Raw genomic sequence first — 24,697 nt, forward strand, 5'->3', positions numbered from 1 at the left:
TCTTTTCTCGAATGTCAGAGGTTTCAGGCGATTGGATGTGATAAAGCTGTCTGCCGTGAAATTTAAAGATCTGTTCTCTCTCTCTCTCTCTCTCTCATGTTGGAATAATTTGCTTTGAGCTCCATTGTTCTCTCAGTTTCTTTCTCACTTTTCTTCTCTTTTATTCAGCCGGTTCTACAAGCATGACATCAGTGGCCCACCCAAGCAGTTCCTCCTCCTCCTTATTCACTCTTAATTCTCTTCTCCTTCACAATTTCTCTCTTTCCTTCTTCTTCTGTTTGTTCTGTTGAAAGGTGCATAAAATTATTCCTTCTTTAATTAAAAAGACCCTTCAATTTAATGAAAAACTCCAGTGTCCTGATGAATGAGTTGTGATTCTTCTTCTTTTCTGTGATGATTGCAGTCTGAAACATTTCACTACAGACTTCATTCATATTTCACTTCTTACTTTCATTCTTTCTTTGCCTTCTGTTTTTTTGTCTTCCTTTTTAGAAATGATTTTTTTAGTACAGAAGTATTGAAGCTAAATGGATGGATGGATGGATGGATGGATGGATGGATGGATGGATGGATCTCTTAAAAGAAAGGATGAGTGGAATGATGATAAGAAAGACAAGTGATAAAGTAAGAAAGAAAGGGGCAGAAAGAAAAAAGAATGGAAGAAAGGTTTGGAGATAAGAAAGAAAGAAAGAAAGAAAGAAAGAAAGAAAGAAAGAAAGAAAGAAAGAAAGTTAGTTAGTTGATGAATAGAATTGACAGATAAAGATGGATGGACAGACAGATGGACAGACGGACGGATGATGAATGGAGTGATACTGAAAAAAGAAAGAAAGAAAGAATTCCAAACAGCTTTTGCTGAGACATGTCAGGTATTTATTTATTTGCTGTCTGATTTGAGGTGTTGGTGAATGACAGTTAGCTGATTGATCCTACTTGTGGAATTTGTTTCATTACCCAGTACTGAAGATGTTTAGGAGGTACTGAACTCAGCTACTCACTAGCTGGAGATGTTTGCATGTCTCTGCATTTCTGTATTTCACATTCGGTTATATCAGTCGAGAGCGAGTCATCCAGGGTGTGTGCTCACCTCGGTGTGTATATTTATCGCTCTAGCGTGCTAACACAATCCGCCTCATTCCTAACGTTTGACAGGATGGAGAACAAAATACACAGGTTGGATAATAACAAACATCAGAAACAAACAGATGTGTTTTTCTTTTCTACACTGCATTTTGGGTGGCATGGTGGTGTAGTGGTTAGCAAGGTCGCCTCACAGCAAGAAGGTTCTGGGTTCAAGCCCAGCGACTGATGGGGGCCTTTCTGTGTGGAGTTTGCATGTTTTCCCCTGTCTGTGTGGATTTGCTCCTGTTTCCCCCACAGTCCAAAGACATGGGGTGCCCTTGAGCAAGGCCCCGAACCCCCAACTGCTCCCTGGGTGCTGTAGCATAGCTGCCCACTGCTCTGGGTATGTATGTGATGAATAAAGTTCTTCTTCTCCTCTTTTCTCTAGCTAGGGTTAGTAGGCTAATTCGTGTTTATTGGCTTAAATTTGCAGAGACGTATCTGACACATATACGTGAGCTAACAGTGCAGCGTTCTGTGACATCACAGCAGAGAATCTGACAGATTTGCCTTTTCATCTAGCTACAACCAGCAGCTTTCATATCGCTGGGTAATGTAACATGCATCAACTATTCACTTAACCATACCCATAGTGTATATAGGGCTCGAAATTCGCGGTGGTCCGGTCGCCCGAGGCGACTTAATTTGTCATTTGGTGGGTAATTCCTGTCACGACTGGCTAGTTGAAAATAAAAAATATATATGAAGCGAAGATTCAGACACACCATCAACTAAAGCCGCCACATATTAAGCATGTGCCGTGTCTGTGTTAATCAATGTGTTTATCGGCAGGACGGAAAATACCGAAGAATTCCAAATCATATCGTGTACGAGTCAGACTGTCGTTTTTTTCACTACTGCGCATGCATATAACGCATCTCGTTGAATATCACGGTAATCACATGTAGTGTTGGACCAGGTGGGTGGAGCACAGAAACACGGCAGGCCAGAACTGAGTTCTCAATGAACTATTTATTGCTAGCTTTTCAGCCTTTTATCACTTCCCAGGTGCGTGCGCGCACACGCGCGCACACACACACACGCACACGCGCGCACACACACACACACACACACACACACACACACACACACACACGTGTTCCGGTTGGGGAGAGAGAGCTCCCTTTCTCTGCTCTCCTCTCCTTTTAAAGGGCGCGGTCACTGGGGAAGACACACAAACAGGTTAATCCCCATCAGGTGCAATGATTCCACCACTTACTTTCCCTGACTCCGCCCTCCATTCACAGACCGACACTTGGCCACGCCCCCGCTGCCACATCACGTTATCAAATTCAATAGATGTGGCCACATTATCGTCCATTTAAACGCATATTTTTGTTGTTGTTTACATCTACATCTGCCAAAGCTACGTTGCGATGTGGAAGGAATTTTGTGAAAGGTGTACAGAAACCGCCAGAGACGGGGACAAAGCGAGCTCGGTCTGAAGAGGAGAGAAAGGCCGCCGATAAAGCGTACAAGGAGGAGAAACGACAAAGGACTTATAAGCAAGCGTGGGAGCAGGGTAGGCCTTGGCTGCGATATGATTTTTATGGAATAATTAATTTTTTTCAAGTTGATTCCTAGTCAATATGAAGCTCCTAATGCTTTCTCTCTCATAAATGGTTAAATACAGAAAGCATGTTGGACATATTTTGGGTGCTATAGTCATGATAGTAAGTATATTTGTTTTCAATACTCATACACCAAGTTGCCAAGTTTTCCAATATATTATTATTTGTTGATATTATATTATGGGGCACGGTGGTGTAGTGGTTAGCGCTGTCGCCTCACAGCAAGAAGGTCCGGGTTTGAGCCCCGGGGCCGGCGAGGGCCTTTCTGTGTGGAGTTTGCATGTTCTCCCCGTGTCCGTGTGGGTTTCCTCCGGGTGCTCCGGTTTCCCCCACAGTCCAAAGACATGCAGGTTAGGGTAACTGGTGACTCTAAATTGACCGTAGGTGTGAATGTGAGTGTGAATGGTTGTCTGTGTCTATGTGTCAGCCCTGTGATGACCTGGCGACTTGTCCAGGGTGTACCCCGCCTTTCGCCCGTAGTCAGCTGGGATAGGCTCCAGCTCACCTGCGACCCTGTAGAAGGATAAAGCAGCTACAGATAATGAGATGAGATGATATTATATTATGGTGCTCTGTGTTGTTTTCATTTATGTATTTAACAACAGTATCAAAATACTCGGGTCTTGAAATAAATGCACATTAGTCATGAACAATGGTAACTACTCTCTTTTGCGTTATTTTTGACAGAAGTAAAATTCATACATGAACAAGTTTTGGCGAGTTGATTTTCTGTTTGGCGAGTTACTCTGGAAGGGAACTAGTCCGGCTGGCTGGTGAAAAAATATATGAATTTCTAGGCCTGGTATCCATTGTTCTGAAAGTTTTTCCTGTGCCTGTTCACAGTTCCTGAATAATGATTGGTCAGTCTTGGTTTAGGGGAGGAGTTTAGCAAGTTTACTCCAGATCAGTTTTAATATCCGAGCTCCTTATTTTAGCCATATTTAATGGCAGCATTGCGAGTATTTTACGTGTGTGTGTGTGTGTGTGTGTATACATACAGGATTTTGAGCCCGGTGAGGCCTCGGAGGGCGGAGCCACTGATGTGTTGGAGCTGATTCCCAGAGAGACGCCTAGAAAGGAAGAAGATCGACAGTGAGGGACACGACTGACACCTTTACCAAAAGAGAGAGAGAGAGAGAGAGAGAGTGAGTGTGTGTGTGTGTGTGTGTGTGTGTGTGTGTGTGTGTGTGAGAGAGAGAGAGAGAGAGAGAGAGAGAGAGAGAGAGAGAGAGAGAAATTGATTTGAGGTCCAGATGTGGAAAAGTTTGCTTTTAAGGATTTCAAAATATCAGTTTTAATTGTTACTGCATTTGGGCCTTAGATGCTTAAATCTCTCTCTCTCTCTCTCTCTCTCTCTCTCTCTGCTTTTCTGTCACACTCCCTTTTCTCTCTTACTCTTGTTCTTAATGTGTCACTCTTCCTATTGCTGTCTTTATCTTTGACTCTGTTAGTCTTTCTGTTTCTCTTGGTCTGTCTGTCTGTCTTTGCCAGTGTCTTTTTCTTTGTATATTTCTCTTTTATTCTTTCTCTTCATCCTTTTCAGTCTCTAAATCATTTTTCTCTTTCACACTTTTTGTCTTGCTCTCTATCCCTCTCTGTCTTATGTCTGTCTCTCTTTGTCTTTCTCTCACCGCCTCAGTTTCTTCCTGTCTCTTTTGCCAACAGAATCTCACTCAGTGTCATTATCAGTTCTGTGAGTCACTCGATCGCGTCATTCACAAATTGCTGAAAGGTGATTTTTGCTGTTGCTCATCAGCGAGAATGGAGGTTGCCAGAGTTGTGAGAAGTTGCCAAATTTGTCACTGCTCGTTAAATAAGATTTTTAGTCATTAGGGAAGGTTAGAAAGTCGCTAAATCTAGTGATAATGTTGAAGGAAAGAGGAGCTACAGGAGGAAAATGGAGGAGCAGCTGCAGCAGAACAACACCAGAGGAGTTTGGAGAGGACTAAAGACCATCTCTGGCCACCAGTCTTCAAACTCCCAGGCTGAGGGAGACCAGCAGTGGGCAAATGGCCTGAATCTCTTCTTCAATAGACTTGATCAGGCGTCTGCACCTCCCCCGGCCCAGACACCTTGGCTGCAGCCCTAGTCATTCACACCTCAAGGTCTCTGCCCCTCCCCCCCAAATGTCTAGCAGCTCACAGCCACCACACACACCAACTAACTCCCACCCCCACTCACCACCCACAGATTCATACATCACCCCAAATTCAAACCACCACATACATCACACAACACACGCCCCACTGTTTTACACATCACCCCAAATTCAAACAACCATGAACAGCACACAGCACACATGCCCCCTGCTCAAACCTATCCCTCACAACACTCCAGGTGAGGAGCCAGCTGAGGAAGATGAAGGCGAGGCAGGCTGCTGGTCTGGATGGCATCAGCTCCAGGCTCCGGTCCTGCTCAGACGAGCTGTGTGGGATAGTTGGACATCTGTTCAACCTGAGCTTGAAGCTGGGGAGAGTACCATGGCTATGGAAGACATCCAGCATGGTACCTGTGCTCAAGACTCTGCACCCCAAGGACCTCAACAGCTACAGGGCAGTGGTGCTAACATCACACCTGATGAAGACCCTGGAGTGGCTGGCCCTGGTCCATCTGCGCCCTGTGGTGAGCTCATCCATGGACCCGCTGCAGTTCGCCTACCAGCCAGGCATCGGGGTGGACGATGCTGTTGTCTTCCTCCTTCACCGAGCTCTGTCTCACCTGGAGAAGCCTGGAAGTTCTGTGAGAATATTTTTTTTTTATTTATCCAGTGTTTTTGACACCATCCAGCCTGCAATTTTGGGGGACAAGCTGGAGCACACAGGAGTAGACCACCACCTCATATCATGGATTGTGGACTACCTCACTGACCATCCACAGTATGTGAGGACATGCCCCGTGCTGCAGACAACCATGTCCAACACACTGGATATGGTTGTCTGCAGCATGGGGGCCCCGCAGGGAACAGTTCTGACCCCGTTCCTGTTCACCTTCTAAACTGCAGACTTCTATAATTCACCCACCTGTCATCTGCAGAAGTTCTCTGACGACTCTGCTATCATTGGCCTCATCACAGATGGGGATGACAGGGAGTACAGAGGACTGTTGCAGGACTTTGTGGACTGGTGCTAGTGAAACCACCTCCAGATCAATGAAGGGAAAAATAAGCAGCTGGTGGTGGATTTCTTCAGGTGCTCTCACCCCCCCAACACCAGTGAGCATCCAGGGGAAGGACATTGAGCTGGTGACATCTTATAAGCACCTGGTTGTTCACCTGAACAACAAACTGGACTGGACTGATAATACCACAGCACTGTACAGGAAAGGTCAGAGCAGGCTGTATCTGCTGCAGAGACTCAGGTCTTTTGGAGTGCAAGGGGCACTCCTGAAGACCTTTTCTGACGCTGTGGTGGTGTCAGACATCTTTCATGGTGTGGTTTGCTGGGAGAGCAGCATCTCCACAGCTGACAGGAAGAGAGTGGACAAACTGATCAGGAGGGCCAGCTCTGTGCTGGGATGCCCCCTGGAGCCAGTGGAGGTAGTGGGTGGAAGGAGGACGATGGCTAAGCTGTCATCTATGATGGAGAACGAGTCCCACCCCCTACAGGACTTACTCACTGGATTGCAGAGCTCCTTCAGCGGGAGGTTGCTCCACCCTAAGTGTGTGAAGGATCATTACCGCAGATCATTCCTTCCCGCAGCTGTTAGACTGTACAACCAGCACTGCTCACAGTAGACTCACATCTGGATGTCAACAGTTGCTTTTTTTCTGTTTTTTTTCTGTTTTATCTTTTGCAGTTATGACCACCTGATATGTGCAATAAGTGTGTTTCATTTACTTCATAATTCCTCTAATTTAGTATTTATCTTGTGTGTGTATATATATATAACATTATTTATTTATGTATTTACTTTTTTACTTGTGTGGCTTGATATGTTCCTCTTCTGCTGCTCTCCACTGTGCTGCTGCAAACAGGAAATTTCCCCATTGTGGGATAATAAAGGTCTTCTTATCTTAAATTAGTACCACTTGTCTCTTTCTCTGTGTATGTATTTTACTTCACTTCTTTCTTCCTAATATTTTGTCTCTCTTTTTTGTTCATGTCCCTCTTTCTTTCCTGCTCTCCATTACTCTCCTTTACTGTCTCATGGTCGAACGCTTTCTCTGTCTCTTTGTTTGTCTTTCTCTGTCTTACATGGTGTGTGTGTGTGTGTGTGTGTGTGTGTGTGTGTGTGTGTGTGTGTGTGTGTGTGTGTTTCCCTTGGGGCAAATAACAATATCCCCACAACAGTACAGGGTTGGGTTTTTTATTTTATTTATTTATTTTATTTATTTTTTTGGTCACTGCACATTTGGACTCCATAAAGATCAAAATGAAGTAAACACACACACACACAAATTCTGGAAGTTTTTGGTAGCTGACACACAGGGCCATGCCAAACCACGCTGAGTTTAGGAGTGAACAAAGCACCATCGCTCACACGAAGCCGTCAGCTAAAAGTCAAGTCACTATTTGAATAGCACTTTTAATGACATTGTTGCAAAGCAGCTTTACAGAAAAAGAAAGACTTTAAACATATGAACTAATTTTATCACTAATAAATTTATTTTTCCCTCATGAGCAAGCCTGCAGCGACGATGGCAAAGAAAAACTCCCTCAAAATCATTTATCATGTCTGATTAGCTCACCCTAGCTTGCTATTTAGTCTTAGCAAAGAGTATTATTAACATATTTGAGTATGCTCAATAGCTTATTTTAGCCTGCTAGCCAAACTAATGTTAACGAAGAGTATTATTAACATATTTACATATTGTCAGGTTAGCTCATGTTAACTAGCTGACTAATGGCATTAGCAGAATAGATATGAGCATTCTGAATATGACTAAAAATCATTAATCATGTTTGATTAGGGGCGGCACGGTGGTGTAGTGGTTATCACTGTCGCCTCACAGCAAGAAGGTCCGGGTTCGAGCCCTGTGGCCGGCGAGGGCCTTTCTGTGCGGAGTTTGCATGTTCTCCCCGTGTCCGCGTGGGTTTCCTCCGGGTGCTCCGGTTTCCCCCACAGTCCAAAGACATGCAGGTTAGGTTAACTGGTGACTCTAAATTGAGCGTAGGTGTGAATGTGAGTGTGAATGGTTGTCTGTGTCTATGTGTCAGCCCTGTGATGACCTGGCGACTTGTCCAGGGTGAACCCCGCCTTTCGCCCGTAGTCAGCTGGGATAGGCTCCAGCTTGCCTGCGACCCTGTAGAACAGGATAAAGCGGCTACAGATAATGAGATGAGATGTTTGATTAGCTCATCTTAGTCTGCTATTTAGTGTTAGCAAAGAGTATTGTTAATATATTTGAGGATAACATAAATCCTGTCAGGTTAGCTTATTTTAGCCTGCTAACCAAGCTAATGTTACTGCAAAAATTGTCTTGTTAAGAGAAAATATCTTTAATATTGGTAAATTTGTCTAATATTTCTTATTAGAAGATTATTAAAACTCAAACATAAGCATTCAGCTTACTTTTAGACGCTTTTACTCATTTCAAGCTTTAAATTTTCTTATTCTATTGGCAGATCATTTTGCTAATTTTAAGCATTTAATTCTAGAAAGAAGCAAAATTATCTGCCAGTAGAATAAGAAAATTTAAAGCTTGAAATGAGTGAAAGCATCTAAAAGTAAGCTAAATAATCTTATATTTGAGTTCTAATATATTAGATGAATTCACCAATATTAAAGATATTTTCTCTTAACAAGGTATCATTTTTTACAATGAAAGACTATTATGAACATATTTAAATCTTGTCAGCATAGCTCATGTTGGCTAGCTGGCTAATAGCATTAGCAGAGTAGATATGAGAATTATGAAAATATGACTAAAAATCATTAATCGTGTCTAGCTCATCTCTTAGCCTGCTTTCTCGTGAACATTCTAGAAATGACTGCGGAGAAAATTCCCTTCAGAAATCCTCTCAGGTTAGCTTCTGTTAGATAGCTGGTTGCAAGCCAGCTTCCATCTTTCGACTTAAAAATATTTACAGTATTGACTTGCTAGCTAGCCAAATGCAAATGTAGGCACGATGTCTGGTGATGTAATAAAGTGCAATGTATATTATAAGCGTTATTTTTAAACTTTCTGTCTGAATACAACCCACTCTTTTAAAGTTTAGAAAACCACAACCACGAACCTCATCACTCAACCCAACCCTAACTGTTTTGTTTCTCACACCCGTTGGAAGAGTTACAATTTTTACTCATTTTGGACAATTTAAAGAGTTCTTTTCTTCCTGTGTTGTTGTTTTATTTTGTGAGCGCACAACACCAACATCTGTATATCACTCCAAACCATAAAACATCTCCATCACTTGAGGTGCGAGTTGGATTCCTGCTTTTCCCACCATTTAGCACTAACTCTGCAAGATGACCAAATGCTGCTGTTGTTGTTGTTGTTGTTGTTGTTGTTGTTTTATGATTAAGACAAATTTGAGGATTTTATTTTGTTGAAATATGTAATGGGAACAAGGTTTAATCAGGAAATTCTTATTTTAGCAAGGGCTTGAGCATTCTGAGAATTAAGGATGGATGGTTAGCATTAGCAAACTCCCCCATGCTAGGCATCTGTATTCTCTTAGATGCCTCATTGGGGGCCAAAATACCATAAAACTTTAATCATGACCCTCTTTTTTTGTGGAGCTAAATTTGCATTTGTTTGCGGAGAAGTAATTGTACTCGTAACCAAGGGGGAATATTGTGTGCACGGGGCGAAAAAGAAAAATAAGATCCTGTCAGGCGCTTCGCTTCGCTGTAGCCTCAGTTTCCCTCAACACTTGGCCGCTGCACAGTGGAATCTGTGTAGAGAGATATATATTTTTTCCCTTGCCGGCCATGATCCATGTGTATGGTGCTTGTCATCCGATCATAACACAGATCTTTATTTATTGTACTTTTCGGACAACTGTTTGTTGACTAATTCTCCCTTGCAGATCAGAACACATTTGTTTTGCATTTCATTTTTCATCTCATCAACTCAGAACTGGATTGTCAGCCTCAGTGGGAAATGGACTGGTCTTCACCTTGTCTTTTAATAGACATACAAATAAAAAAGTACGCCCTGCCTCAAACACAACCACACACACAAAAGAATTAGTGTAATGTGAACCTTGCTCTGTGAATAATGCTGTAATAATGCTGCTCTCTGTGCACGTTAAATTACACCAGCGAATTCAGTGACTTGTTATAAGACTCATGCCTAATAAAATAAACCGTCTGGTTCTATAAACCTATAAATATACACCGATAAGCCATAACATTATGACCATTGACAGGTGAAGTGAATAAAATTGATTATCTCATTACAGTGGAACCTGTCGAGGGGCGGGGTTTAGTAGGCAGCAAAAGAACAGTCAGTTGTTGAAGTTGATGTGTTGGAAGCAGGAAAAATGGGCGAGTGTAAGGATCTGAGTGACTCTGACAAGGGCCAAATAGTGATGGTGAGATGACTGGGTCTGAACATCTCCAAAACTGAAAAGTTAATACTGGCTAAAACAGAAAGGTGCCAGCATGAACTTTTTCAGCAGTTTGTGCTACAGTAGCTCTTCTGTGGGATTGGACCATATGGGCTAGCCTTCATGCCCCATGTGAATCAATGAGCCTTCGACCCCCATGACCTTGTCACTGGTTCACTGGCTGTTCTTCCTTGGACCACTTTTGTTCGGTACTAACCACTGCACACTGGGAACACCCCACAGGATGTGCTGTTTTGGAGATGTTCAGACCCAGTCATCTCACCATCACATATTGGCCCTTGTCAAAGTCACTCAGATCCTTACACTCGCCCATTTTTCCTGCTTCCAACACATCAACTTCAACAACTGACTGTTCTCTTGCTGCATAATAAACCCCGCCCCTCGACAGGTTCAACTGTAATGCAATCATCAATGTTACTCACTTCTTCATCTGTCAGTGGTCATAATTTTATTGCTGATCGGTGTATAAACTAAAATAGTATTTTGGAATAGGAAAGCCATCTTCTAGACTATAAATTCTACTAAAATTGCATAGTATGTTGCTCCAGTGTCTTGCAAAAGTATTCATTCCCCTTGGTGTTGGTCCTGTTTTGTCGTATTGCAGTTGTACAAGCTAGAATTATAATGGGGGGGTTAACACCACTTGATTTACACAAAATGTGCTAAGCTAATAGAGACATACCCCAAGAGACTTGCAGCTGTAATTGCAGCAAAAGGTGGCTCTACAAAATATTGACTTTTAGGGGGTGAATACCTATGCACACTCCAGATTCCTGTTTTTTCATCTTTAATTATTGTTTGTGTCACAAAAAACCCCAACAATTTTCACGTTTAAAGTGGTCGGCATGTTGTGTAAATCAAATGGTGCCCACTCTCCAAAAATCCATTTTAATTCCAGCTTGCAATGCGACAAAACAGAACAAACACCGGGGCGGGGGGGTTGCAAGACACTCTATATCAGTATTGAAGATATCACTAGTATTGTTTCACAGATGTGCTTTTCCTCCTAACAGTGTGTAAATAAGGTGGAGACTAAGTGTCATGGGTGTAGACTTCGATGAGAAATTAAAAACAAACGCTGACATACTAACCCTAGATACTTAATGGCTGCATTTCAAGGATGCCTCATAATTGAATCCTTCTGATGGACTGTTCTGGTGTCTAGGATTCTTCGAATTTGACAGAGGAACGATTCCTTTGTACAGAGAATTTTCAGGGATGCATGTGTGTATCCTCAGCATTCTTAAAGTGCCTACAATCCCATGGTCACATACAAGCCGGGAGCTTTGCAGTGACGCATACCTGCCTAGCCTCTGTCACTTTTAGTCAAGCGTTTTGTTAACTAAGCTGTAGCTTTTGTATCTGGCTAATTGCTAAGGAGTTTTAGGTCTTTTCAAGGTATGACATGGGCTATAGACTAAACAAACCAGACTATTTTGTTTTGCAGCATTTTATCTTAATACAAATTTATTTTTGCAAAAAAGAAATGTATTTCTGTCATAGTTGATGACAAAGCTAGCTTGCTACACTTGATTGCATTTGATGATCTGGGATAGTTATATGTGATAATGTACATGCATCTGTCAAATATGTAAAATTGCACACATTTGATATATTCACCATACAAACAACAACGTAGCATGAACTATCATGAGTAACTCATAAACCATATGAAGGTTAGACTATTAAGTGCCCTTCTTTGTCCTCAGTCCTGACGATGTTTTAATCAGCCACATTATAATTGAGTTTTAGGGCTAGGCTCAGTTCAGTCTCCTGTAGTGTTTAGTCATCAACAGTACCAGTCAAAAGTTTGGACACACCTTCTAATTAAATGTTTTTTCTTTATTTTTATTAATTAAAAGACACTTCTTTTACATCTTAAAGTAATGATGGATGTCGTTTCTCTTTACTTAGTTGAGCAGTTCTTGAGAGAATAAGGATTACTACAGCTGTAGTGTGGAATCGGGCTATTTACTGTATTTTTATTATTTACTGTTTAATCTCAAACACATTAAGAAGGTGAGAAACTCATCCGCTAATGACCTTTTGACGAGGAACACCTGTTAATTGAAAAGCGTTCCAGGTGACTCCCTCATGAAGCTGGTTAAGATCATGACAATAGTGTACAAAGCATCATCAAGGGAAACGCTGGATCCACTGAATAATCTAAAATCTCATCTCATCTCATTATCTGTAGCCGCTTTATCCTGTTCTACAGGGTCGCAGGCAAGCTGGATCCCATCCCAGCTGACTACGGGTGAAAGGCGGGGTTCACCCTGGACAAGTCGCCAGGTCATCACAGGGCTGACACATAGACACAGACAACCATTCACACTCACATTCACACCTACGCTCAATTTAGAGTCACCAGTTAACCTAACCTGCATGTCTTTGGACTGTGGGGGAAACCGGAGCACCCGGAGGAAACCCACGCGGACACGGGGAGAACATGCAAACTCCACACAGAAAGGCCCTCGCCGGCCCCGGGGCTTGAACCCGGACCTTCTTGCTGTGAGGCGACAGCGCTAACCACTACACCACCGTGCCGCCATAATCTAAAATATGAAACATATTTTGTTTTAATATTTTTTTTGTTTGTTTACTATATAATTCCATATATGTTCCAGATGTTATTTCATAGTTTTGATGTCTTCAGTATTGTTCTACAATGTAGAAAACAATCCAAATAAAAAAAAAAAACACCTATGAATGATTAGGGGTGTATACATTTTTGACTGGTACTGTATGTGCTTTCTGTCAAGTTTGTTAAGCTGCACTGTAATGCAGCACATGCCAGGTTGAAAAGATGGGATTGGCTGACTTCACTTGTCTTGGAGGAAGTATATGCTTGCCCCACCCTCCCCAGTTATTAGCTGTTGTTTGCTATTGGACAGTTGACTAGTAAGTGGGACCTGGCAAGAATAAATGGGGAAAATCCCCCCCAAAATGAGAAATAGATATACCCGAACTTTGAAATGTTTGGGCGTTAGGAAATTTCCCCATTGTGGGATAATAAAGGTCTTCTTATCTTATCTTATCTTATCTTATCTTGATTTTATTGGGAAAGACAAATCAAACTCAAAAAAGTTGATCCAGACAAGTTCACTTACCTTTAATAAAGCACTCATTTAGAGTCATGTTTCAGTCTGAGAGTAGATGGTGAACATTTAAAGATTTGATGAGTCCTTTTATACATTTTCTGGCAAGTGTTTGTGAACTGGAACAAAATGTCAAAAAAACCCAACAACTTTCATGTGTTCATTTGATTATATAAATGCTTGCTAGATTGCATATGTCCCGCCCTCATACCCATCAGTTTGACCAAGTCTCAATCTAAGGTGGCGAATAACCATCAATACCCTGTATGTTGGTAAACAAGAAATAAGGTGACGGTCACACTACAGCTCGCAATGTTTTATCGATGAAAATGAGGTGTTTGGTGGCAATGCTTCCCCAAGCTTCAGGAAGTATTCGCCACCTAGTTTCCTGATGAAAACATCACCACCAAATTTCAATGCATGCATCGAAATTTTTTGCGATATTTTTGGCCATTCACGAAGCGGAGACACACCAAAACACAACTCACGAACCTGTTAGGGTTTTGCTGGGATTCGAACCTGGTTCGTTGGTGTTGGTGTGATAATCCAGCAAACCCCCACTAGGCCACCAGGGGGATGACTCAAATGCAGAGGCGTGAGGCGGAAGTAGAAAAAGAATCAAAAGGTTTATTAAAACTATATACACTATATACAGGGCAAAACAAAAGACAAAAAAAAAAAACCAAAGAGTATAATCCAAAAGAAAAGCAAAGTGCAAAAATTCAAAAGCTAAGAAGATCAAAAAACACAGTACAAAGGAAACTGGAGATAAACATAACAGCACAAAGACTCCGTGACAAGAGGACTGAACTCAGGGGTATAAATAGACAAACTAATTAAGGACACAGGTGAAGATAATTAGGCAATTAACACAAACACAAAACACAGGAACAGTGGCGGCCTCTAGAGGCCAAAATAAACACGACATGAAAAGGAAATAACAGCGGCCTCTAGAGGCCAAAACAGTCCTAGTCCTAACAGGACCCCCCCCTCTAGGAGCGTCTCCTGACGTTCCCAGGGCGATCCGGATGGGCCGAATGGAAGTCCCGACATAGTTCTTTATCAAGGACATCCCGAGCAGGAACCCAGCAGCGCTCCTCAGGACCATAGCCCTCCCAGTCCACCAGATATTGCAACCCGCCGCGGACCCGGCGGGAGTCAAGCAGGCGATTCACAGTGAACACAGTCTGCCCCTGGAAGATGCGGGGGGGTGGGGGGTTCCTAGGGGCAGGGGCATACGTAGACGTCAGTACGGGCCGTAACAGGGAAACATGGAAAGTGGGGTTGATCCTCAGAGTCCGGGGCAACTGGAGCCGGTAGGAGACAGGGTTCACCCTGCGCACCACCTTGAAGGGGCCAATGTAGCGAGGAGCAAGCTTGCGGTTCTCCACCCGCAGTGGAAGGTCCTTAGTGGACAGCCAAACACGCTGCCCAGGGCGGAAAGCGTGTGCAGGTCTTCTATGGCGGTTGGCCTGAGTCTGGTTGGTTCTGGAGGTCTGTATGAGGGTCTTCCTGACCTTGCTCCAGGTCTTGCGACACCGTCTCACATATTGGTTGACCGAGGGCACCCCCGCGTCCTCCTCCTGGTCCGGGAACAGAGGTGGCTGGAACCCGAATTGGCACTGGAATGGCGACAGCTTGGTGGCCGATGACTGCAGGGTGTTGTGGGCGTACTCCGCCCATGGCAGCCAGGTGCTCCACGAAGTCGGGTTATCCATAGCCAGGCCTCGCAGGGTGGTTTCCAGGTCCTGGTTGAGCCTCTCCGTCTGACCATTGGACTGTGGGTGAAACCCAGAGGAGAGGCTGGCAGTGGCTCCGATGACCTTGCAGAACCCGTGCCACACTTGGGAGGAGAACTGGGGCCCTCGGTCTGAGACGATGTCCTGTGGAAGACCAAAGACTCGGAAGACATGATTAAACAAAAGTTTCGCAGTTTCAAGAGCAGAGGGGAGTTTGCACAGTGGTATGAAGCGGCAGGCCTTGGAGAATCTGTCAACTAAGACCAAAATGACCGTGTTACCTTGTGACTCAGGGAGACCCGTGATAAAGTCGACTGCCACGTGGGACCAGGGACGCCGGGGAATGGTCAGAGGATGCAGGAGACCCTGGGGACGCTGTCGTGGGTTCTTGGTTCTGGTGCAAACCTCACAGGACAGGACAAATGACCTTACTTCCTTCTCCATGTTAGGCCACCAGAAGCGTCTTTTCAGGAAGTCCAGGGTCCTCCGAGCTCCCGGGTGGGCGGTGAGAGGGGAAGAGTGACCCCACTGGAGAACCTTGGCCCGGGCTTGATGTGGGACGTACAAGAGGCCTGGTGGCCCCGTCCCAGGACCGGGGTCCTGGCGTTGGGCTCGTCGGACAGCCTCCTCAATACCCCAGCGGACAGGGGCCACAATCCGGGACACAGGGATAATAGGCCCGACTTCATTCTCCCTGTTAGTGGCAGAGAACAGTCTGGACACTGCGTCAGGTTTGGTGTTCTTGGAGCCGGGGCGGTATGAGAGGGTGAAGTCAAACCGACTGAAAAACAGGGCCCACCTAGCCTGTCGAGGGTTCAGTCTCTTGGCTTGCTGGAGGTACTCCAGGTTCTTGTGGTCAGTCCAAACCAGGAATGGATGTTGTGCTCCCTCCAGCCAGTGCCTCCACTCCTCAAGGGCCAGTTTGACCGCTAGCAGTTCTCGATCCCCCACATCGTACCGGGACTCAGCAGGACTCAGGCGGTGGGAGAAGTAAGCGCAGGGGTGCAGCTTTCCTTCCGAACGTTGAGAGAGCACCGCGCCGACACCACTGTCCGAGGCGTCCACCTCCACGATGAATGGTTGGGAGGTGTCCGGGAGAACCAGAATGGGTGCCGTGCAGAAGCGGTCCTTGAGGTCTTTGAACGCCTTTTCTGCCTGAGGAGACCAGCCATAAGATCCACCTGTCCCTTTGGTGAGGTCTGACATGGGTGCTGCCACAGAACTGAAGTTCCTGATGAACTTGCGGTAGAAGTTAGCGAATCCTAAGAACCGCTGAACCTCCTTAACGGACTTGGGAGTAGGCCAATCCCGGACGGCCAGGGTCTTGGCAGGGTCCATTTGGAGTTGGCCTGTCCGTACAATAAATCCCAGAAAGGAGACCTCGGGAACATGAAATTCGCATTTCTGGGCCTTGGCGAACAGATTGTTCTGTAGCAGCCTCTGGAGAACCTGGCGGACATGGTGGCGGTGCTCCTGCACGGTCTTGGAAAAGATAAGGATGTCGTCGAGGTAGACAAAAACGTATAGGTTAATCATGTCCCTTAAGACGTCGTTGATTAGGGCCTGAAAAACAGCTGGTGCGTTGGTGAGTCCGAAGGGCATCACCTGGTATTCGTAGTGCCCAGACGGGGTGTTAAAGGCAGTCTTCCACTCGTCTCCCTGTCGGATACGGATGAGGTGGTATGCGTTCCGTAGGTCCAACTTGGTGAAGACGGTGGCGCCTTGGAGCAGGTCGAAAGCTGTGGACATCAGCGGAAGGGGATATCGGTTGCGCACAGTGATCTTATTCAGGCCCCTGTAATCAATACATGGTCGGAGCCCCCCATCCTTCTTGCCAACAAAGAAGAAGCCGGCTCCAGCAGGTGAAGTGGAGGGTCGAATAAACCCAGAGACCAGGGCATCTTTGAGGTATTCCTCCATGGCCTTGCGTTCTGGCTGAGAGAGTGAAAACAGTCTGCCACGAGGAGGGGTAGTCCCAGGGAGCAAGTCGATGGCACAGTCGTAGGCCCGGTGCGGAGGAAGAACGGCGGCCCTGCTCTTGCTGAATACCTCCTTGAGATCCCAGTACTCTGTGGGAACTTGAGATAACTCGGTGAGATCAGGGGGCTCGGCAGGAGACACAGGAGAGCTAGAGAGCAGACAAGAGGCATGGCATGCAGGGCCCCATTCCACAACCTGGCTTGTTACCCAGTCTATGCGAGGGTTGTGGCGAGTAAGCCAAGGAAGGCCTAGAATAACTGGGAACTCAGGTGAAGGAATCAGGTGCAGGGATATTTCTTCCTTGTGACCTTGAGACTGGAGGAAAACTGGAGAAGTAACTTGGGTGACTCTTCCATCACCTAACGCTTGGCCATCGAGGGCAGACACAGACAGTGGGACTTCAAGAGGTGCAGTCGGAATATTGATGCTTTGGGCGAAGTGAATATCCATAAAGTTCCCAGCCGCCCCTGAGTCTATCAAAGCTTGACAAGAGTGGACAGACTCACCCCAGGAGATGGAGACCGGGATGTAGATTCCTTGGCCAGGGAGTCCGGGAGAGAGGGTAGGCCCCGTCACAACCCTCCCTCGGCTGGACGGGGCGGTCCTTTTCCCAAGAGTTCGGGACATGATGCTCGGAAGTGACCAGGCTTGCCACAGTAGATGCAGCACTTGTCCCTCCTTCTGCGCTCCCTCTCAGATGCGGAGAGGCGAGTACGACCCACTTGCATGGGTTCTGGACAGTCACTGAAGGAGGTAGACGGTCTCCAGGTAGAGGTAGGGAGGCTGGGGGTGCTCAAGGCTTGGTGGCGTTCTCTCATCCTGTTGTCCAGACGAATAGCATGTGAGATGAGGGTTTCGAGGTCACTTGGGCATCCAATAGAGGCCAGACCGTCCTTGATGGGGTCAGACAGACCATGGTGGAAGGCTGACACCAGGGCAGTCTCGTTCCATCCACTTACTGCTGCGAGTGTTCGGAACGAGATGGCGTAATCTGCGACGCTTCCTCCTTGCCGGATGGACATGAGCTTTCGGGCTGCGTCGGTACTGATGTCTGCCTGATCGAAGACCCGAAGCATCTCTTCAGAAAACAGCTGGAAATCAAAGCACTCAGGTCCCTGTCTTTGCCAGATAGCAGTAGCCCAGGCTCGCGCCTTACCAGCTAATAAGGTGATCACAAAGGCAATCTTGCGGCGATCCATAGTGTAGGTGGTAGGCTGAAGCTCAAAGGTGAGTTGACACTGGGTAAGGAACTCTCGGCACTCACTGTGCTTGCCGTCATACCTCTGTGGTGCAGGAAGGCTGGGTTCGCGAGGTGAAGAAGGCAGCATTGCAGGAGGCACTGGAGCAGGAGTGGGAGCTGGATCAGGAGCAGGAACTGGATCAGGAGCAGGAGATGCAGGCAGAGATGTCAGCTGTGCCAGGGTTTTCCCAATTTGCTGAAGCAGTTCCTCGTGGCGAGCGAGGGCCTCACGTTGGCTGGTGAGCGTACGTCCATGAGCGTCCATGGTCGCTCCGAAGCGTGTCAAAGCTGCCATAATTCCCTGAAGGTTGGCCGGGTAGACAGTTGAAGCAGCCTCTGCTGAGTCGGTCATGACGGAGTCTTTCTGTTAGGGTTTTGCTGGGATTCGAACCTGGTTCGTTGGTGTGATAATCCAGCAAACCCCCACTAGGCCACCAGGGGGATGACTCAAATGCAGAGGCGTGAGGCGGAAGTAGAAAAAGAATCAAAAGGTTTATTAAAACTATATACACTATATACAGGGCAAAACAAAAGACAAAAAAAAAAACCAAAGAGTATAATCCAAAAGAAAAGCAAAGTGCAAAAATTCAAAAGCTAAGAAGATCAAAAAACACAGTACAAAGGAAACTGGAGATAAACATAACAGCACAAAGACTCCGTGACAAGAGGACTGAACTCAGGGGTATAAATAGACAAACTAATTAAGGACACAGGTGAAGATAATTAGGCAATTAACACAAACACAAAACACAGGAACAGTGGCGGCCTCTAGAGGCCAAAATAAACACGACATGAAAAGGAAATAACAGCGGCCTCTAGAGGCCAAAACAGTCCTAGTCCTAACAGAACCTCAGAGAACATTCACCATGCATGGCATGATTGGTGGTGATGCTACTAATTTTTCATCACCAAGTATTCGCAAACTCATCATGAACTGGAGTGTGACCAGAGCCTAAGCCACTGAATGTATCAACACCAAATATTTTTGAACACCATCAGCATCACTGCTTCCTGATTCTAGCTTAAATGTGTACAACCTAATTGTCTAATGGTGCCTACAGACTGTGAGATTTCAGCACTAAATTTAAAATTTTGCAAACCTCACTGAGGGACATGGATCTAATAAACTTGGGTAACATCAAGTTTGATGTATGCAGACTATACGATGATAACGCCTACTGAATAATAGGCTATGACACAAGTCTACATACAAGAATAAAACATTAGCAGTGTGTGCCATCCATCTGTGCCAGTTTGGCACCAGTGATCGACTGAGCAGTGTACCATTTAATGCTGCATTTCTTTTGTTTGGTTATTAAATGTAGGTTGTAGCAGCAGACACACTGTAAGATGTTCATCCTAAATTTCTGACACTGTCAAGATTTTGTCCTACATTACCTTTGGTTACAAGACCATGACAACGGCCCTCTTTGAACATCTCTCGCAGTGCCACATAGGACTACGGTATGGAGTTATCTGGGCGGCACGGTGGTGTAGTGGTTAGCACTGTTGCCTCACAGCAAGAAGGTTCTGGGTTTGAGCCCAGTGGCTGATGGGGGGCTTTCTGTGTGGAGTTTATATGTTCTCCCTGTGTCTGTGTGGGTTTCCTCCGGGCGATCCAGTTTCCCCCACAGTCCAAAGACGTGGTCATGTTAACATGGGGTGGCCTTGGGCTGAAGTGCCCTTGAGCATGGCCCCTAACCCCCAACTGCTCCCCAGGTGCTGTAGCATAGCTGCTCACTGCTCTGGGTATCTGTGTGTGCTCATTGCTCACATGTGTGTGTTCACTGCTTCAGATGAGTTAAATGCAGAGGATGAATTTCAGTGTGCATGTGACAAATGAAGGCTTCTTCTTCTTCTACCATTTTGGAGCTACAACCAAAAATATCACCATGTTTATTTCATGTTGATCATCTTTGATCTGCCCAAAATCTCACAGTATATACCTGCCATAAGATGGTGTCCTCACTGACATAGCTGGCAGGTGGAGGTAAATATAGTGCTGAGAAATTCCCTCATTAAAGTCTGCCAGTTAAGTAAATAAACATCAGCTGTGAGATAAGGAGAAGAAGGTGGACATGGCTAGGACACATTTTGAGACACAAGAAGGACAACAACAGTATTGTGGCACTTGGATGGGCTCTGGAAGGGAAAAGAGCTAGAGACAGGCCCAAAATTATATGGAGAAGAACAACAGAAAGAGAGAGGAACCATCAAGGATGGCCTAGTTGGATTGCAGCCAGGACTGCAGTACAAGACAGAAGGGGTTGGTCAGCCAGCACGGAGGCCTATATACAACTTATGGCGCAGAGAGACTTAAAGTTAAGGTAAAGTAAGGAAGTTAAGCAAATGTAAACTTCTACCTGAGTTCCTTTATATTGATGGATATTTGGTGCACCTTGAATGCCATTGGCTGTTGTAGAAGCATGGCAAAAACACCTTGACTTCCTGTTTCTAAAGGAAATATTTCAACATACTGAATTGAATCCTCACCATCAACCAGTTTTATAGGCACAATAACGCTTCCTGGCCACCTTCAGGACGCTAATCTGAAGTTGAGCCCTGACTACAAAGGAACGATTGATTATTTTATTTTATTACATTTCCATTTAAACAAATTTCCTTTATAGGCCTTTTATAGCATGGATCACTACACAGGAAGCAAAAGCGATTATCTCTCACTCTATATAGCGTACTAGGTAGTGAGCAGGGAGCCAGATTGTATTCAAAGTGACTGAATCCCTGGTACTTTGCTTACAACCCTTTGATCAAATGGTCTTAATTAGCTGATGAGATCACCCTGTTGGTATTTCAGCATAGGGTGGAAAAACTGAGAAGACGTCTTCAGGCTTAAATGGTTTTGGACCCAGTGAGGAACTTTGGAATGGAAAAAGTTTGCTGTTCCTTGCTTTGAAACTGAAAGTGCCAGCATATCTCTAGGAAGATGACTTTATCATCAGTGTGACCTTTGACATCTGCGGAAGTGTGCTGAATGCCGTGTCTCATAAAGTGTCAGATCGGGTTCACTGTGTTTCCACAGATCTTCCTGTCTGAGCTTGTTCACTCCCATGTGACTAATAAAAACATCACACACACACACACACACACACACACACACTATGAGTGCCAGCTGGTTAGTTAGTGCTAATCCTAGAAAAGTTATTTCTGTTATTTCAGTGAAACAATTATTCATTGGATGGTGGTGCATCTGCAGTCTATCCCACTGGGCGCAAGGCCAAAATACACACTGGATGGGACACCAGTTCATCACAAGGCACCACATACTCATCCACACCTATATGTTTGGGAAGTTGGAGGAAACTGGAGAACCCGGATGAAACCTCCATAGACACAAGGAGAAATTATGAAAATCCACACAGACCATAACCTGAAGTAAGGATTATGGGGAATTACGGGGAAGCCATGGCCTAATAGAGACATAGCTGTGGGACCAAAAGGTCACCAGTTGGATTCCCTGAACCATCAGGAATGGCTGAAGTGCCCTTGAGCAAGGCACCTAACCCCCAACTGCTCCCTGGGTGTGTTGTATGTCGCTCTGGATAAGAGCATCTGCTAAATGCCTGTAATGTAAGGATGACATTAGGGACCCTCAGGCTCTGAGGTCAGGACGCCCACTTAACTCTCACATATTTATTCATCAATTGAGTCAACTAATAAGAATAATGATGATGTAAAATTAAATACAATCTGGTAAAGATGATCACCTATTTTGGGCAGCTCAAGTGTGTGTCTTGGTTGCTGGTCAGAGATGTAGCTCGGCTGAAAGGAAAGTCGTTTGGAAGACATTTAATCTTTAACTAATTCATTTTGTATACAGTACGTATGACCTGATGACAGTTATCACAGGCACTAATATTTAGATTATAGACACGATTAATAGAAAAGGTGATGTGGTTTATTCACTCTCTGGGTTTACCAGGTTATTTTAGTGGGGTCGAACTTTAAAACTCTCTGCTGTACGTCTGCTTATGTTTCAAATGGTAGGTCTTATTAAAGCTATAGTGTGAAGCAATGCAGACATGCTGCACATGGTAAATCTTACATACTGAAGAACCAAATAGCTATTTTCATAGGATCCAGCTGGATAACATCCTCACTGGAATGATAGTAAAATGGTTTTTCTTTTTCCCACTGTAGTACCTCATGTGCTTGGCTTCAGGTTCTCAAATAAAAAAATTATACAATCCTGAATCAGAAGCAACTTACTTTGACTTGTATTTCATTGCAGACAGAATGAACCCAAGATATTTCATGTTTTATCTGGTCAACTTCATATCATTTGTTAACATACATCCATTGCTGTGTTTCAGGCCTCCAATACATTCCAAAAAATAAGTTGGTATGGGGCCAGTTTAGGGTGAGTAATGAGGTAAAACAATTAAATAATGATATGATTTGAAACAGGGCAGCACGGCGGTGTAGTGGTTAGCGCTGTCGCCTCACAGCAAGAAGGTCCTGGGTTCGAGCCCCGTGGCCGGCAAGGGCCTTTCTGTGCGGAGTTTGCATGTTCTCCCCGTGTCCGCGTGGGTTTCCTCCGGGTGCTCCGGTTTCCCCCACAGTCCAAAGACATGCAGGTTAGGTTAACTGGTGACTCTAAATTGAGCGTAGGTGTGAATGTGAGTGTGAATGGTTGTCTGTGTCTATGTGTCAGCCCTGTGATGACCTGGCGACTTGTCCAGGGTGAACCCCGCCTTTCACCCGTAGTCAGCTGGGATAGGATCCAGCTTGCCTGCGACCCCTGACTCTGTTTATGTTCTTCTTAACGTGAGTGTTTGTTTTGGTTTCTGTCTAGTCTTCTCTCTTGTCTTGTTATTGGTTAATATCCTACTGTGCCATCATCACTTTCACCTGTTTCACTTGAGTCCCTAATTAGTTTGTCTATTTATACCCAGTGTCTTCCAGTGTGTTTTTGCAAAATATTCGTTCAGTTTGACTCTGTTTACTGACAATCTGTGCTTACTTGTAAATAAACTCTTCCTGCACATGCATTCTGCCTCAACCTGCCTTCCATGACATGGTGCATAATATCATTAAACCATTGAAGGAATCTGGAGGAATTTTGGTGCATAAAGGGCTCAAGCCTAATCTGAACCTCCGTGATCTCCGATCCCTCAGACGGCATCAAGAACCATCATTCATCTACAGCTGATAGAACCACCTGGGCTCTAGATTACTTTGGAAAATGTTTATCAAGCTACAATACAGAGTTACATCCACAAACACCAGTTAAAACTTTACTGGTGCAAAAAGGAAACCTTATGTTAACTGTGTCCAAAAGCTGGGCTTGGAGGCATCTGGGATGGACCATCACACAGTGGGAATGTGTATTGTGGTCAGATGAATCAGTATTCCAGGTCTTTATTGGAAGAAATGTGCTCTGAAGACAAAAAGGACCATCCAAACTGTTACCAGTCCAAAAGCCAGGGTGTGTCATGGTATGGTGTTGGGTCAGTGCCCTTTGCAAATGTAACTTACACATCTGTGATGGAGCATTAATGCAGAAAAGTCCACTGAGATTTTGGAGCAACATCTGCTGCCTTCAAGACGCCGTCTTTTCCAGGGAGATTTCAACAAGACGATGCAAAACCACATTTTGCTCACATTACAAAGGCGTGGCTGTGGAAGAAGAGGGCGTGTCCCCTCTGTCCCCAATAGAGAATGTGTGGAGAATTTAGAAATGAAAAATATGACAGTGACGACCCCGAACTGTTCCACACCTTCAGACCTGTTTACAGGAAGAACGGGACAAAAATAACACCTGAAACACGTCATCACTTGGAGTCTTCAGTCCATCAACATCTTTTACGTGTTGGGAGAAGGAACATTATAAAGTGGGAAATGCTTTACTGTCCCAACTTTTTTTTTAAATGTGTTGCAAGAATCAAAATTGAAACGTGGTTATTTTAGAAAAAAAAAATTACAAGAAAATCCATGAGGTAAAACATCAACTAATGTCAAAGATTATTTACAAATCATTGCTTTCAGTTGTAATTTCAATTTCAACATACAGTCCCAACTTTTTCTAATTTGTGATTGTTCATTCCTTCTACAGGGTCGCAGGCAAGCTGGATCCTATCCCAGCTGACTACGGGCGAAAGGCGGGGTTCACCCTGGACAAGTTGCCAGGTCATCACAGGGCTGACACATAGACACAGACAACCATTCACACTCACATTCACACCTACGCTCAATTTAGAGTCACCAGTTAACCTAACCTGCATGTCTTTGGACTGTGGGGGAAACCGGAGCACCCGGAGGAAACCCACGCGGACACGGGGAGAACATGCAAACTCCACACAGAAAGGCCCTCGCCGGCCCCGGGGCTCGAACCCAGACCTTCTTGCTGTGAGGTGACAGCGCTAACCACTACACCACCGTGCCGCCATTTGTGATTGTTATTACAGAAATTATA

The 24,697-nt window shown here is 44.9% G+C and overlaps 1 protein-coding gene across 2 annotated transcripts in view; it reads right to left on the bottom strand.

Moving 5' to 3' along the window:
- Positions 1-24,697, bottom strand: part of LOC132897184 (leucine-rich repeat-containing G-protein coupled receptor 6) — a 188,658-nt gene that overhangs the window by 69,565 nt on the left and 94,396 nt on the right. For both annotated transcript variants that reach the window (XM_060938605.1, XM_060938606.1), the window contains one exon: positions 3,692-3,763. In XM_060938605.1, the coding sequence (XP_060794588.1) occupies positions 3,692-3,763 (72 nt within the window). The remainder of the gene's footprint in view (positions 1-3,691; positions 3,764-24,697) is intronic.

This window comes from Neoarius graeffei, chromosome 13 (assembly GCF_027579695.1).
Source record: "Neoarius graeffei isolate fNeoGra1 chromosome 13, fNeoGra1.pri, whole genome shotgun sequence".
Taxonomy (NCBI): domain Eukaryota; kingdom Metazoa; phylum Chordata; class Actinopteri; order Siluriformes; family Ariidae; genus Neoarius; species Neoarius graeffei.